Genomic DNA, 18491 nt, shown 5'->3' on the forward strand with positions numbered 1-18491 from the left:
TACAAGTTTCAAACTTTGTACAAAAACTAAAAAACAATCAACCAAGTTTCAATAAAATTTCACTTATTTTATACAGATTTAAAAAAAAAAAACCTTTGGGTATGTAGCAATTGAATGGGCCATGAAAGTGCATACTCAAAAAATTCTAAAAATCCTGTCTAAATAGTTTGCGCATTTTGATGACAATTTTGTTGATTTTTTCAAATACGTTTGTATTATAGATACGGTGTATTATAGATACGATCGTACCGATTTTGGCGGGACAGTACCGATTTTAAGAAAGTTGTCCCATTGAATATTTTTTATAGTCGGGGCGTATTAATGTCCCGATTTTTCAGATTTCCTTTATCCCGATTTTCAGAGTTTACTTTATTAATTTATAAGAGTCTCCCTGTACTCTGGCCCAAACACAATTTTTCGTACAAATGTGACAGTACTTTCGTTATCGCAAAGGACATAGAATATAAGGGAGCCATAAACATAGCCAGCATCGTTATTTTCTATGATATTTGGTCATGTTTTATTCTGTCAAACTGGTACTCTCGCTATACATATTGCAGGCTTTCATTCTTGTCAAATTTTTTTAAGGATTATATAATTCTTTGTTAAGCTTTTTTTTGAAACTTGAATTTAGTGAGATTATAAAAAATAATACTAATTCCCTAAAAAAATCATGGATATATAAATTATAAGCTGTAGGTGCAGTGGCGCAAATATAAACAGGGAAGGGACATTTTAGCATTCTTTGGCTATTCCCCTTTTGATTATTAAATGACGTAACAACATCGTAATTGAAATGGAAAAAGTCGTGACTGATATTTTTTTTTTTTCATAAAATGATGTGGGATTTGTAATCCGATGAAATCCATCATATCGATCAAAAAAAGAATTTTGAATTTTTTATTAGTTACGACATTTTGCATTTCAGGTGACGATATGTATATGGTGTGTCTTAAACTTTTGCGATCATTTTTAAATTTTTTTCTTTGTGTTGTTTTGAATAAAACTGTATTAAAGGATGTTATGTCTTTTTATTCTAAAAATAAAATTGTACGTTCGGATACCATGCTTTAGAAATGTCTCGATTTTTGGCCATAGATATGTGGTCCCCGGTAATGAAAGAGCAGGGCGTGTCTAATTATTTTTTTAATTTTTTTTAGCAGCTTAGATTTTCGGAAGTGTTTGGCGGAGCTTCTCCTTCAATTTGTAATGTGCGTCTTGGTGGTATTGCACAAATGGAGTGATAGGAACGGCAAATGGACTCTATCAGAAGCTTTTTCAAGGCAGAAATACACTCGGAAGTATGCTATTGTCTACTCAAATTGTATTTTATTTGCATAGACTCTTAGCTAGGAGTGCAAACGATGCATCGATGCCTTTAAAATATGAGGGGTATTTTTGAAGTCTTGCAAAGCCCTTGCATAGTGCAGAGATTGCGCGGCAGAAACCGGTTTTCCTATGGGGCAGCTTTGCAAACCGTGCAATCTCTGCACCATGCAAGGGCTTTGAAGGAATTCGAGAATACCGCTATTCATTATGTCGGTATGAAATTCGATGTTTCCCATCGATGTCGAAATTGTAATACATATCACGAAATTGATGGTAAATCGATGTCAATTTCAGCTACATATGTTTTAAACATCGACATTAATGTGACTATCAAACATGCCAAACTCTTCTCTCATCACAACATAAAATCTCGTTGTAATCGTTAATACAACCCTGGACTAAGCACACATACAAAAAATGTCAATCGTAATACATACACATCTGGCACTAAAATATTTCTATTGTGCTTTCGATTAATATCACTCAACACACGCATATGTGCTTAATTTAGCAAATTTCAAATTTAACAAACAAATTAAAAATATGGTTAACACATTACTAAATCTGTCATCCACCTACAACTTATGATCAACCTGGCCGTCTAAGGAAGATACATAAACTCCTTGCCATCATCGGAATTGCGTGACAATTCTCATAGCGGAAAAAAACATGCTTTGGATTCAACTTACCTATTTTTTTTTAATATTTTTTGTTTGATGGGTCATCCCATGTAAAGGAGGAAAACGACATAAATTTAAAAATCCCACTAATTATATCTATTACCTAAGTAACCTACATATAACTAAATTACTACATTTCATAAATCTCTTGGAAAATAATTACAAACAAATTTAAAGAAAGCGGTAATTTTTGTGTAAGCAAATTTTTACTCCATACGTAATTACTTTAACAAGTCACTAAAACCTGTCCCACCAGTAGAAATTTTAAATATTGTTTTTTTATATGTACATATTTTAGGGCTGGTCGAAAATCTATTTTTTCTCAAATCCTTTGGTAATAGTGAAAATATATTGTATCATGAAGTCAATAAGAAGCCTGCAAAATATTAGTCTTTTATTTTAATTGTAAAAGCCCGCGCATCGACCGCCAAGTGACCCACAGCACACTAGTCGAATAGGACCAATTCTTGTTACAAATTCTGGGTTCAGCAAAAAGGTTTGGTGCATATTATTTGATAATGAATCCTTTAACGCAAAATATAAAGACAAATATCATTTCTCGCAGCCCATTAGCTTATCGTTAATCTCAAAGTTATCTGTTTTCGATAAAATTTTAATTGTTCTCACGATAATTGCACTGGCCTATAGTCAAAAGATGTAAAGAACAGCATTAATATGTATTGCTGGCGTGTATTTTGGTCACTGATTCCAAATATTCGAATCTTCTTTTAATATTGGCTATAGTTTGCGAATTTTTGAAAATTTGGGAACAATTTCGATAGCTCTAATAGAAAAGCGATTATTTTCCATCATCGTGGAAAAATTTTGTTTATGCAAATGAGTATGGAAACACTGAACATACACAAATTCTAGAAACACTAATTAGTTTACTTATGTTTATGCATGCAATATAAAAATTGCAAATATAGGAAAATTACAAAAAATTTAGATCAACATTTTTTTATTTTAAAATAATTTGTTTAAAGTCTGAACGATTTTCATCATATTATTATCATAAATCAGTAACATTACGTCTCGCCTTCAATTTGGTAATTATTACGTACCGATCGAGTAACATTTACCAAAGTTATATCGAAAAACTTAAAGGGATCTTCAGCTTTTTTCTAAAAAAATGTCTTTTCAATTGTATAAGGGAAAATCTTTTGAGACGGGGACTTCAATAAAAAAAAAATTTTTTTTCAACATAGTTTTTTTTCATAGATGATCACTTGTCAACCCAATTGAAGTACATTATAACCCGCGTAACTAATATTTTTTAATTGCTACTCTCTTTAAACCATATTTTCAAAATTGTTTTCTATTAGCCCGGTCAAGTTAGATTTTAAAAGTTGCAGTAACTCGCATAAAGCTGAACATTGGTACGAATGTAACGAACGTCATTATAAATGAAATATGAAAAGTCCTTATCGATCCCAGATCTTTCAAAAGAATTATTCAAGGTCAAAGGTCACATAAATTGACTTTTACAATTTTTCAGATAAACCGTAAGATTTGATATAAAAATAGGTGAGACTAAAAGGGTAGATCATGCAATTGTCTCCAAAACTCCTTATGACACTTTTTATGCTAAGAGTCACCATTTCAGGAATCGACATCCATTTTATGATGATTCATTGAACTTATAAAATGCGTTGAATTAAAGTTAATTCTTTAACAGGTGGTAGTATAAAAAAATTCAGTCTGTATGGCAGGTGCCCCGGGCTCTTTTCCAAGAACAACATTTTTTCCATGAGTATAGCATAGATTTCATATACCTCCATACCAAGTTCTAGTACTCTACCACAAATACTTCCAGAGGTACGCAGTATGAAAAATTCCGTTTGTATGGGAGGTGCCACGCCCCTTTATGCAATCGGGATAAAAGCTGTCCTATCTTTTAAGTTGGGATAAATGACACCAATGTGCGAAATTGCATTAAGATCGGTTGAGTAGTTAAAGCGTGGAAGCGTAACAAACAAACCCCTCGCATTTATATCAGCAAGGATTATCCAGTACTGACCGTTAAAATAATTTTTAGAGGTGAGCATTTTTTGCACAGACTCGAATACACAAACACAAAATATTATGAATTTTTTTGCCCTTGATTGGCTGTGCTCAACGAAAAACCATTAATAAGTAAAAAATTACGCACAGATCACGCGTTTTCTCAAGAAGATTTTTCGGCAATGATAAGTAGCCAATTGTCCTTTAAAATAGGATGCTTGAATTGAGAAAGTATATTTTATATCCATAAATGTAAAATAAGTACGGCTCAATGAATACCACAAGAAAATTCACGTGTTTTATAAAATACGCGAAATTCAGTTAAAGTTGTAAGCAGACATTTTTACCGCATTTGGTAAGTGGCACATTTGTTTAATACCTGTCATTTTATTCCTTAGAACCTACAAATAAATATCTGAAAACCACGAGCTTTAGGTCTGACCGCTCAAGAAGTTATACCTTAATAAAAAATAGGTTTTGAGCCAGTTGTTTGTTGATATTTACACAAATAAGTATTCAGCCTCATTGCGTAAGTCGTAAATTAGGCTGAATTGTACGACTCGACAACATTAGCATTGTCTACTGTCGTGCTGAAATAAGTAAACGACGAAAATTGTCGAAAACTATGCAGTGCTGCCAAGTTCTTCCGTTTTAATACACTAGTCGAGTGGAAATTTTAGGCAATGACGCTAAATTTTCGATACGATTCGACTCTCGAAAAACGACTTGCATTCGGCACGACTCTCGCAATGAGGCTGTTTATTAACGAAGGTATAGAAACCGCACTTGGCAGTGCAGTTGCTTTGTGGCGGCAACAATATGCCAGTACGCAAAATGTCGCCGTCTCAAAAGATTTCCCCATAAATAACTTTTAAATGAAAGAACCGGATTACAGAAAAGTGTGCCAGGGAGTGATTTTTCCTTTCAAGCTGAATGCAAAGCAATATCGTCCACAAAAGGTTTTCCCAGGATATGTTAAAGACTATTGCATTTACCTACAGTCAACTTTCCACATTATGGAATTAACTAAAATATTTATGTATGTATGTATGTATGTATATTGTACGTCCCCTACTTCCATGTAACGGCAAATTTAGAAACCGCGAAAAATGAGCTTCTTCGGTGACTAATGAAACCATTCTGCACCTACCCTGCAGGAAATGTATCTCACTATAAGCTAACTTTAAGTTGATTAGGAAGCAGCTAAAAGTCACATATTATCTGTATATTTTCTTTGACGAAAGCTAACTATATTGGTTACCTCTGCATTAGATAAAAGTCAAGGGTGGTTACCTCTGCATTTGATATAACTAGCTTGTAACTAACTACTTTTGGGCATAAAATATCAATAGGAAAAACAAAATATTTTTTTTTTATTTTTTATTTATTTTTATTATTTACATTATTTATTTTATCACATTTCATATTTGTTTATATATTCTGCTGTAGGTGGTCCCATATTCGAANGCGGCAACAATATGCCAGTACGCAAAATGTCGCCGTCTCAAAAGATTTCCCCATAAATAACTTTTAAATGAAAGAACCGGATTACAGAAAAGTGTGCCAGGGAGTGATTTTTCCTTTCAAGCTGAATGCAAAGCAATATCGTCCACAAAAGGTTTTCCCAGGATATGTTAAAGACTATTGCATTTACCTACAGTCAACTTTCCACATTATGGAATTAACTAAAATATTTATGTATGTATGTATGTATGTATATTGTACGTCCCCTACTTCCATGTAACGGCAAATTTAGAAACCGCGAAAAATGAGCTTCTTCGGTGACTAATGAAACCATTCTGCACCTACCCTGCAGGAAATGTATCTCACTATAAGCTAACTTTAAGTTGATTAGGAAGCAGCTAAAAGTCACATATTATCTGTATATTTTCTTTGACGAAAGCTAACTATATTGGTTACCTCTGCATTAGATAAAAGTCAAGGGTGGTTACCTCTGCATTTGATATAACTAGCTTGTAACTAACTACTTTTGGGCATAAAATATCAATAGGAAAAACAAAATATTTTTTTTTTATTTTTTATTTATTTTTATTATTTACATTATTTATTTTATCACATTTCATATTTGTTTATATATTCTGCTGTAGGTGGTCCCATATTCGAACTCCGTCAGACATAACTTCAAAATGATAATATGAGATTTCGATCTTCCTTTTATTTGTCCTCAATTCGAAAAAATATTTGCGAAGTGCAAGATATTTAAATAGAAACGCGTTTAAAGAAAACAATCTCGAGCTTTACTCCTGCATTACTTGTCCACTTGTTTCAAGTTAGCTTTTTGTAGCTAACTACAAGTTATATATTTTATAGAAATCCCGCAAAAAAGCTAATTACAAGTAGGTTATTTTTTATCAATTGGTAATTTTTTTCTGCAGGGTATTTTCAAGACTGCACAAATGGACTTAAAATGAGCGTTTCTCACCGTAATTGTATTATGTTAATGTATGTAAATACTTACATATATGCTTGAAACTACTATTAACTTATCAAACTATCTCTAATCTTTGACAATAACTACATGTTTGACTTTATTTACCACGATCTTGAAAACTGGCCAAATCGACGTGACCAAGACTATGGTCTTTTTAATATTATCGAAACATCCGAAAGCACGAACATATTTGAAATAAATCTCTACTCACTTTTTTGTATTTTTCACCTTGTTACNTGCACCTACCCTGCAGGAAATGTATCTCACTATAAGCTAACTTTAAGTTGATTAGGAAGCAGCTAAAAGTCACATATTATCTGTATATTTTCTTTGACGAAAGCTAACTATATTGGTTACCTCTGCATTAGATAAAAGTCAAGGGTGGTTACCTCTGCATTTGATATAACTAGCTTGTAACTAACTACTTTTGGGCATAAAATATCAATAGGNTTGCATTAGATAAAAGTCAAGGGTGGTTACCTCTGCATTTGATGTAACTAGCTTGTAACTAACTACTTTTGGGCATAAAATATCAATAGGAAAAACAAAATATTTTTTTTTCTTTTTTTTATTTATTTACTTTATTTATTTCATTACATTTCATATTTGTTTACATATTCTGCTGTTGGTGGTCCCATATTCGAACTCCGTCAGACATAAAATCAAAATGATAATATGAAATTTCGATCTTCCTTTTATTTGTCCTCCATTCGAAAAAGTATTTGCGAAGTGCAGGATATTTAAATAGAAACGCGTTTAAAGAAAACAATCTCGAGCTTTACTCCTGCATTACTTGTCCACTTGTTTCAAGTTAGCTTTTTGTAGCTAACTACAAGTTATATATTTTATAGAAATCCCGCAAAAAAGCTAACTACAAGTAGGTTATTTTTTATCAATTGGTAATTTTTTTCTGCAGGGTATTTTCAAGACGGCACAAATGGACTTAAAATGAGCGTTTCTCACCGTAATTGTATTATGTTAATGTATGTAAATACTTACATATATGCTTGAAACTACTATTAACTTATCAAACTATCTCTAATCTTTGACAATAACTACATGTTTGACTTTATTTACCACGATCTTGAAAACTGGCCAAATCTACGTGACCAAGGCTATGGTCTTTTTAATATTATCGAAACATCCGAAAGCACGAACATATTTGAAATAAATCTCTACTCACTTTTTTGTATTTTTCACCTTGTTACTGAAGTAATGAAGAATTGAAAATTCATAAGGGAAAATTATAGTTTTTGTAAGTTTTACATTAATATCTTAAAAACTTGTAGATTTATTGAAAGATGATAAATGAACGTGAGGTACTAAATTGAATAACCTTTAATTTGATATATCGTCCTGTTTATAACAATTAACGCATTCCATAGGTATTACAAGCCAAAGTTTCATTTTCAAAATTCATACATTTTGCTTCAATTGCGCGAGCTAAAGATAAGTTTTAAATTAATCTTTCGTGGCCAATAACAATCAGCTTAGACCTAAGATATCATAATATATAATACCCAGCCTAATGTATTTCTAGTAAAATTATATCAAGCAAATTTTTGGTGAAAACGAAACCCAAACACCCAAATTCCTAAAATATAAAGACGAATTTAACTGCCTTTTTAAATCGAAAATTTCTATGAAAACGTCACTTTATCAAGCTCTTTAAACCTATTTTACCATACGTGATTTGGCTAAAATTCGGATTTGTGCAAAAAGGTAAAATAAATATAGAGATTTTCAGTGCTCTCATGCACGTAGCAATATCCAATAATTCAAAGAAAAAAATTTCTGAATCGTGCATATGGATATGAATAATGTTTAGTACACTGAGGGAAATAATGCATAGTAAAAATGAATACTTTATATTTGATTATCGATTAAAAATTTTCGTATTTAAAAATAATACAATATTAATACAAAATTTATTACGCACGTATTTAACTGTTCACATCTGCACCCCAAGCATGCAGGGAGCCGCTCTGAGAGCGGTGACAACACACACATGTTTATCCGTACAAATCTCGTGCTGTGGTGTTGATGGATATTCGACATATGAAAGCAAATTTATATGCCTGGGTGTAGCTGAGTGCGCAAAGATGCTTGCCACAAGTTGTTGATATCCGGAGATGGTCGGGTTCGAATTCCACTGCAGGCAACATGCAAATTAAATTTTTATACCCGAGCGCACTTGTGCACAAGGGTATATTAATTTTGTTCACATAAAGGTTGTTTGTAACAGCCAAAACGAATCGAGATAGATATAGACAAATTTATACATAAATGATCAGGATGAAAAAAGAAATCGATTAAGCCATGTCTGTCTGTCCGTCCGTCTGTCCGTCCGTCCGTGTACACGATAACTCGAGCAAAAATTGAGATATCTCAACGAAATTTGGTATGTAGGTTTCCCTTAATCCAAGGTAGGTTGGTATTGAAAATGGGCGAAATCGGACTTTAACCACGCCCACTTCCCATATAACGGTAATTTCCAGAAATACGAAAACTGCGATATTTTAGTAACTACTGAAGATAATTCACTCAAAATTGATATTTGCAATAATTTTTAGACGAAAAATAAGAATATTATAAACTTTTGGAAAATGGGCGTAGCCACGCCCACTTATGGTTACATATGTATATCTTGGTAACCGCTGCACCAATTTCTTCCAAACATGGCACAGTTACACATGGTACACCATACCAAATGGCCGAAAATTTTTTAAATCGGACAATAACCGCGCCCACATCCCATATAACGGTAATTTGAAGAAATACAAAATCTTCGATACGGTACATTTCAGAAATGCTTGAAACTGCAATATTTCGAAATTTAAGGACGCTAATTTACTCAAAATTGATACACCTCGGCTTACCATCTAGCGGTAGCTTTCGGAAAGGTGAAAAAACATATATTTAATACTTGCGCCGGGTATTTAATGTTCGGCTCCACCCGAACTTAGACTTTCTTACTTGTTTTTTTTTTAGTTTTTGTCTTGATTACTCACTTCACGGATGCTTTTTCAGTACGAACGCGGTCATTTTAATATGCGCGTAATTGAATTGAATATTTACTAATATACAGTACTTTCGTTGACGTTTATAGTAAGATCAATTACGTTTCTATTTGATTTTAATATTTTTTTCCCTCAGTGTATGTCTAAATTGAATACGAGTAAATGACAAAATTTTATCTATTTATTTATTTTATGCGAGAACGTATATAACGTGACGATGTTTTTCCAAGAGGCTACTTTAAATTGTTACATTTCGACAGCTGACGATGGCAAATAGGAATTAATAACATCAACAAATGGCGCGAACAACTGGAAACTTAAGTGTTTAATCGCTTTCGAAATGGGCAATACAAAATGTTTCACACTTGACATCTGGTGCCTAAAAGTAATGGGGTTGTTGTTGAAGATTAAATTATGCACTTTTTAGTGACATATTTGTACAGTAATGGACAAGTGTTCAATCCAATTATTGGGGCATTCAAAGATACGAAATTCTTTTTCATATCGGACACCAAATTTGGTGCCACACTTTTGATTGGCTTAAAATTTTTTTTATTTATACATAAAATAAGCTAACACGTGTTCGAGGAATTTTTTTTCGCTTTTGTCTTTGGAGATATGATCTGTCAAAGTTTGAATTTTTTTGTGATTCTGACTAATCATGTACTCCTTCAAATCGTTATATCTCGGGTTCTGCTGATCACAGAGACTTCATCTTAATGCCATTTTAAAGCTAAGAAATGGGCTTAACATTTCTATATATAAGGTGGTCAAGATTATCCTAAAGCTAACTTAGCTATTAACAGTTGAACTTTTTGAAGTTGATTTGCATAGCGAAGACCAGTAAATTAGGGATTTAAAGTTATACCATCGTAATACTTGTTTAATTCTCTATAAAAAATGTGGTTCCAAAAACTGGGGGTTTTTCAAGAACTATTTTTTAAATATTTTTTTTTTTATGACGAGCTGGTTTATTTTGTGAGAATCAACAATTATTTGGAATTTTTTTTTCGAAAACTTATGTTAAGATATATTTGGTAAGGTGTTAAACATCGGGTTTTTGCAAAAAGTAAAATTTATTATGGATTCCGATAGAATTGCTATCCAGATATAATAATTATATGGCAAGATTTTTCTTTAAGGCGACAAACCCCTAGAAATGGGCGTGGCAATTGCAGGACTAAAATTAGCAAAACGCAGATTTTATTGCGGATTTCGGCAGAATATCACTTCGTTACCAATATTTGTTCCACAACTTTGATTGTATCACCTATAATTTACTAGTTACCTATAAATACATGAAAATATATCATCGTTTAAAGAAGGAAACCGCGTATCAACAAAATACAAAACCGCGTAAGTGGGGTTTTTTTTTATTCCAAAATTTTTTTCCTCAGTGTAGCAGATATTCAAATATCCGGAATATGCGGATAGCACTCCCAGCCCTGGTTGTAGTAATAAGTAAGTGCGAGGTATCTATATATTTATGTATATACATATGCACATGTTTGTGTCAATTTGTGCTCCCCTCGAAACACCATGTCATAAAAACTCGTAAATAAATGGGGTTTATCCAAATAATAACGAAAAAATTACTTGTACATGCAATGTACAATGTACATTGTAAATAGTATGTATGCATGTGCTGTTAACAAATTTTAATACAATGTGAAATGTATGTACATATGCACATAATTATAAATTTTTTTATTGTAAATAAATTACTTTGTATATACGCATATATACACACATATCTATTGATGGCCCTCACGAAACAACATTTATTGAGGTCAATCTCACTCACCACTCCAATGGGCAATACCAGCCCTACAAAGTATAACATCCAATTCTTTACAGTTGACTCCTTGAATGGATGCTTCAGGGACTCGTCATCGCAAAAGAACCCACGTTGGTAGGCGGACCCCCATAGGTAAAATAATAAAATCGGAAAACCCACTGTAAATGAAATAGACAAATGAATATTTAATATTAAATAATTTTAAAAATGAGAAGAAAAAAACACTTAAATTATATATTATTTTCTTAAAACTGCATAGTTATTTATATTTCCTCAACCATATATATAATTACAAAAAAGCTATCACAAATATTTTTACAATCCAAGCAAAGAAAAAAGTAGATGATTTATTAGATTCATTATAAAAGTTCAATTATTGATTTGTACTTAGCAGTACCTTAATTTATTTAAAATGCCGACCTGTGCCCTGTGAAAAATGCTGTCCTTTTATCTTTAACCTACATGATATTTAAAAAAATCTTTGCGTATATAATTCACAACTGAAATAAGTAAATGCAAAACATGTGGTTAAATTCAATCGATGTTTAATTATAAGATAATAATCATATTTGAGAGATTCATAACGGTGTCGTAAGTGTCGTATTGTTGTATGTCGTAAACTTTAAAAGCTTAAATAAATGTTTAGAGAACTTGAAACCACAACCAACTATTTATTTATGCGAAAAGGCATAATACGACTTTGATGGTACTTTGCAAATCCCCTTAATATATATTTAGGCGTTTATGACATACAACAATACGACACTTACGACACCGTCGTGAATACCCCAATTTACATTTTCTTGTGAGTTCTAATATATATTTTTAAATGCAAACACGTCTGACTTTTTTCCGCAAACAGATCGATCAAAATCTTCACATTCCAAGCGTTGAAGTAAATCCCGCTCAAAGCACAGAATAGCTAAGCTATTTAGGGCCGGTGGTTCAATGTCTGGTTAACACAAATCGGAGGTAGAAGCTTCGGTTAAATACAGCGACTGATTTATCGCTCACATGTTGTATGCATGAAGTCGAAATCGTCGATAATAATGTTTAACTTTAACTGGGAGGTAGTGACAACCAGACATTAAACAACCGGCCTTTATACCATGTCCCCACCGGAGCTAACCACGTAGTTATGGCTAATGAATTGGTTATCCCGATAACCCACCTGATTTGGCGTAGTTTCGCCATATAAAAATGACAGCACTTAACCATTTCACTGAGATGGTTAAAAGCTAACCAACTCGAAACCACGTCGAAAGTCTGATACAACCCGGTGTTTTCCCGCCATCTGTGATCTGTGTGTGTAGCGTTAAAATGTAAAAAATTTGTTCCCTTCTAGTGTTTGGACTTTACTAAGATCAGATTAAATTTACTCCGGATTTTGAAAAAATTTTAAATCTACTCCTCTACTCCGCTTGACTTCAAAACTATTCCGTTTTTTTTTGCATTCATGTTATGCCCCTCTTGGGGCCGTTTTTTGAGTGTTCACCACCGGNATCTGTGTGTGTAGCGTTAAAATGTAAAAAATTTGTTCCCTTCTAGTGTTTGGACTTTACTAAGATCAGATTAAATTTACTCCGGATTTTGAAAAAATTTTAAATCTACTCCTCTACTCCGCTTGACTTCAAAACTATTCCGTTTTTTTTTTGCCTTCATGTTATGCCCCTCTTGGGGCCGTTTTTTGAGTGTTCACCACCGGTTTCAGTAAAAAAAAATTGAAAGTTAGCCAAATTTCACTGTTAAAAAGTAACTTTTTCATAGCAATGCGCCAATAAACAACATATGTAGAATTAAATCTATATAAAGTAGAAAAGGTTAAGATCCTATTGCTCTTTAAAAAATTAAGTGTTAGATACGTTCTACTTTATAGAAAGTGCTAAAAATTACCTAATTACATATTATCCTTACATTGCCTCGCGTTCTTATATTTGCATGAGTAGAAAATATTTAAGTCAAAGAGTTAATGTCAGAAACGAAAATAAAACAAGTAATTTTTAGCAAAAAAAAACCGACTTGAAAAAAATATATATATATCTATATATTTCATGATCCAATGATCGGATCTAAACCAAATTAGTATGGGACCACCTCTGAGACACTACCTTTCCGTTGCAAAATTATTGAAATCGGTTGACGTGGGGCAAAGGTATGCGGTAACATACATAAAAAAAAAATAATAATAAAAATATTCCGACGAACTGATAACCTCTTCCTTTTTTGGAAGTCGGTTAAAAATCAATTTAGTACGGAAAATTTGTTTTTGCTCCGATTTTTGCAGTGATTTGGTCCTGAATCGAGTTTTCAGTCCGAACACTGTTCTTTACATTTTTACTGTTTTATAAACCTCAAACCGCAGTGTGGACAGCAATAATTAGTGATGTGGTTAAGTTCGATTTGAGATGGTTAACTTTTTGGTGGCGACATGGTTTTAGTCGATTTGCCCTCATTGAGCCAATTTACACGATCACTTTTCACCCAGTGTGAAACGCAGTGTGCAACGTTGTGTTGTGTTGCCGTGAATCATTTTTAGTGGTAGCNTTAGTCGATTTGCCCTCATTGAGCCAATTTACACGATCACTTTTCACCCAGTGTGAAAAGCAGTGTGCAACGTTGTGTTGTGTTGCCGTGAATCATTTTTAGTGGTAGCCAAATTCCTTTAAAAAAGGGCTAAAAAGAGCTAAACAAGTTCATTAAGAGGGTGTTTGTTTTCAAATGCAAAACTTGTGTTAACAGTTTGAATTTTTTGTTTGTTTTAAAACAGCATTGTAGATGGCTATCTAAGGAAATTTTTGAAAAAGATTCAGATTTAAACATCAAGTAGTTGCAAAGTTATAACAATATTATTATGACCCGCACTTAGCAGATTAGCGCGCTCTAAAAGGCTTTATAACTCGGAAAAGTAAAAAAGTCCCTTTTATTAGCTTGGGATGTAACTAGGTAACATTGATGCGCTTAAAAGATGCAGCAATTTCCATTCTTAAAGTAACCTGATGACAGTATGAATGGAAATTATAATAGCGAGGTTTTAGTTTTTTAAACTATAATTTTATTTATTATTGATTTCTATGTAAAAAGACTTGATATTTCGATTGAGGTAACTAAAAACAATACTAAAAATTACCATAATTGAGAAAAATTACAAATAAATTTTCGTTCAGAATTTTCACCATGAAAAAAAGTACATATATAGAAAAGGAGTATCTATGTATTGCTTTATTTTGGTACTTTTTAGTCAGATATTTGCGTGAGAGAAACTGAGCATGGAAAAGTATTCAAAATTTATTATTTGTATTTAAATGATAAATAACAAATTCCTTTATGTAATTCAAGCCAATGAGCCAAAATGCGAGTATAAACAATTATTGATTATTTAATATCGGAACCGAGATCATGTAAGTTAATTGATTGGTTTGAAACTATATGCTTTTTTACTGCAGACAAGTTGTTGCCAAAACACAGCAGAATTCTTCCAAGAACTTACAAATATAAAAATGCGGGGGGACGCGCGGCATAGCGTGACGTGGTGCGGCGCGCGGACGCGGGCCGCCGCGAAGCTAAGCAAATTTAATGTTTGAAAAAGCAATAGTGTCAATGGATTTTATTTCGCGTTTGAAAAGGCAATAATGTCAATTGACTTTATTTCGCACCAGGGTGGGAAATAAAGTCAAGTGACCTTGTTTCCGTTGATCTTATTACCTGTCACCATATGAGTAGTACACTTGCAAACAGCATTATGTGATTTTATAATAGTAAGCCATAAATTACAATAAGTCTACAACAACAAGTAACATCCAAATTGTATATTTGTGTTTATTAACTGAAAATTTGGATAAATAAGAGCCTAATAACATTAAAAAACAAAACCGCAGTGTGGTAGTTTTCGAAAATTTTATATATAAAAATTTAATAAAGCGAGTTTTGAAACATTAACGTTTACATAGCCAGCTTTTTTTAGCTTTTCGCGTTCTCCCTTCCATGAAGGTTGGTCTGCTTCTATTTTAAGACGTCTTCCACTAGGCACCGAAACTACCACGTTTTCTTGCAGTTTTCTAAATTCATCAGAAGATGGAGACTTTTGAAAGTGTATAAATACATACATACATAAGCATTATAGCGAGTTTTGCAAGAGTACTTAATCTTTGATGCTATTTTTTCAGAATATAGAAAGAGAAAGAAAAGAATTGTTAGTGGGCATGCAACTANTTTGCGTGAGAGAAACTGAGCATGGAAAAGTATTCAAAATTTATTATTTGTATTTAAATGATAAATAACAAATTCCTTTATGTAATTCAAGCCAATGAGCCAAAATGCGAGTATAAACAATTATTGATTATTTAATATCGGAACCGAGATCATGTAAGTTAATTGATTGGTTTGAAACTATATGCTTTTTTACTGCAGACAAGTTGTTGCCAAAACACAGCAGAATTCTTCCAAGAACTTACAAATATAAAAATGCGGGGGGACGCGCGGCATAGCGTGACGTGGTGCGGCGCGCGGACGCGGGCCGCCGCGAAGCTAAGCAAATTTAATGTTTGAAAAAGCAATAGTGTCAATGGATTTTATTTCGCGTTTGAAAAGGCAATAATGTCAATTGACTTTATTTCGCACCAGGGTGGGAAATAAAGTCAAGTGACCTTGTTTCCGTTGATCTTATTACCTGTCACCATATGAGTAGTACACTTGCAAACAGCATTATGTGATTTTATAATAGTAAGCCATAAATTACAATAAGTCTACAACAACAAGTAACATCCAAATTGTATATTTGTGTTTATTAACTGAAAATTTGGATAAATAAGAGCCTAATAACATTAAAAAACAAAACCGCAGTGTGGTAGTTTTCGAAAATTTTATATATAAAAATTTAATAAAGCGAGTTTTGAAACATTAACGTTTACATAGCCAGCTTTTTTTAGCTTTTCGCGTTCTCCCTTCCATGAAGGTTGGTCTGCTTCTATTTTAAGACGTCTTCCACTAGGCACCGAAACTACCACGTTTTCTTGCAGTTTTCTAAATTCATCAGAAGATGGAGACTTTTGAAAGTGTATAAATACATACATACATAAGCATTATAGCGAGTTTTGCAAGAGTACTTAATCTTTGATGCTATTTTTTCAGAATATAGAAAGAGAAAGAAAAGAATTGTTAGTGGGCATGCAACTAATTTAAATACTGGTACGTTACTCACCAAAAACTAAAAGTCGAAACTTTGCAAGTGCGTAGTAACTTTTTGTATAAAAACCTTATTTGTAAATACGATCATTTTTAAACGATAATCAAATATAAAGTATTCATTTTTACTATGCGTTATTTCCCTCAGTGTAGGTATAAACTGATTATGTACTTTGTTATTATGTGAAAAAGACATGGACAATGAAAATTTCTGCGGCTTAGTTTTCGGGAGAAATATTCTGCGAAATATTTTTTGAGTTGCCGATGGCGAATACAGAGGACGTTGGAACGATGAGCTGTAAGAGCTTCCCAAAGAAAAAGACATAGAGCAGCGATTAAAAATCCTGCGGCTACGCTGGCTTGGCCATGTCGTTCGAATGGACATCGGCGCCTCAACTCTGAACGTATTCAACTCAGAAAGCGCTGGTTATATCAGAGAAATAGGGAGGCCCCCACTGCGTTTGAAAGTCCAGGTGGAGAAGGACTTGGCTTCACTTGGCATTTCCAAATGGCGTCAGTTGACACAGAAGAGAAAGGACTGGCGTGCTCTTTTGGACTTGGCCAAAAGCTCGGCCAAACACAAACATATTGTGTAAACGCCAATCTAGTATACATNACAATAAATAAAAAGAAGAAAATGTAAAATTTCTTTAGTCCAGGGGTGGGAAGCTCGGCCAAACACAAACATATTGTGTAAACGCCAATCTAGTATACATATAAGTATACATATGTATGCATTTTTACGTGACGAGTTACTCGTTCATGACTGTTCGAGCCCTGATTTTAAAGTGCTATTCACAGTTTATCGAGTAAAGGAATAATTACTTTCTACTTACGACTTTATTTAGTGTTATTTTATAATTTTTAACTTCCAAGCCATCAAAGACAATTTTCTGATTTGCGTGAATTTCAACCAACTGTTTTCCTCCTGACAAAAATTTTTCCAGCAAACTTGCAACTTCCCCTCAAAATGAAACGTCACTCTTTTAATTTTTCCTACTTTGCACCTTTTTCGCGTACGCGAGCGCCAAAAGCTGATATGTAGTTTTTTATAGGTATTAGAGGTTTACGCCACCGCCGTCATTCTTCATGCGCCGCCGCCGAGTTAGGAAAACATAAAGCTGAATCTTTCTTTGCTAATTTTTACAAGCGTAAGTTATTTTATTCTGGGTTACCACGGTCGTATTCAAGTATTTACTAGGTTTTCTCCATCGCATCGCAATGTTTTTTTTCACAGGGTTAAAGTTTTCCCTTTTTGGTGAAAATTTGTATTATTTTTCATTAAACTTTATGTATTTACTATTCGGTATTAATCCACAGAAGATTTACGTTGTCGGTGAACCTTAGTGAAATTTGGCTCTTATTATTTTATTGGAAACTTTAACCATCTATAAGCCATTTTTGTCGACTGTGAGATGATGGGTTAAACTGTTAGTAAAAGTTGACCACTCTTTTTTTTCAAAATGGCGGAAAATCTACAACCCGCAAATTAAGTTTACAGTATTCAAAAATAATCTGTCAATACGCAAAAAATTGTAAGAACTCCGTAATTTAACATAACGGTGTACAAGATTATTACATTAATAATGTATTGATAGCGACTTAAATTACTCCAATAACTTAACTTTTTAATTTTTTTTAATTCTTCCAATTTAAATAGTACATGGTTATTTCCATACGTCGCATACGTGACAGTCGTACGTTTCAATGTGATACAAACAAGGAATACCATTTGTTTTCTTTAACTTTTTTGTACAAATTGTAGAGCACATAATTAGCTCTATATTTAACTGAAAAATTAAAGCAATCGAACTGCTTGGTCCTGAAATATAAGCATTTAAAGAGAGTGTCGTTACGTGACCAAAAATGGAAGTAGATTTTTTCTTTTCTTACAAAATCGTAGAACTCTGCGAATTGTGGATGGCTATTTTCATGAAACTTATTTTAATATTATTTGGAGCAATTCTAGTTGATTTTAGAGTTTTTTGAATTAATGCAGCTTGTGACATAAATTTCCATATCGTTCC

The 18491-nt window shown here is 33.0% G+C and overlaps 1 protein-coding gene across 1 annotated transcript in view; it reads right to left on the reverse strand.

Annotated features, from left to right (window-relative positions):
- The window catches only part of wun (wunen), a 76961-nt gene that overhangs the window by 11081 nt on the left and 47389 nt on the right, over window positions 1-18491 (reverse strand). The window contains exon 2 of the mRNA XM_017614511.1: window positions 11290-11441. Coding sequence (XP_017470000.1) covers window positions 11290-11441 — 152 coding nt within the window. The remainder of the gene's footprint in view (window positions 1-11289; window positions 11442-18491) is intronic.

Source organism: Rhagoletis zephyria, unplaced genomic scaffold (genome assembly GCF_001687245.7).
Source record: "Rhagoletis zephyria isolate East Lansing unplaced genomic scaffold, Rhagoletis_zephyria_1.1 Rzeph_scaffold_00842, whole genome shotgun sequence".
Classification (NCBI taxonomy): domain Eukaryota; kingdom Metazoa; phylum Arthropoda; class Insecta; order Diptera; family Tephritidae; genus Rhagoletis; species Rhagoletis zephyria.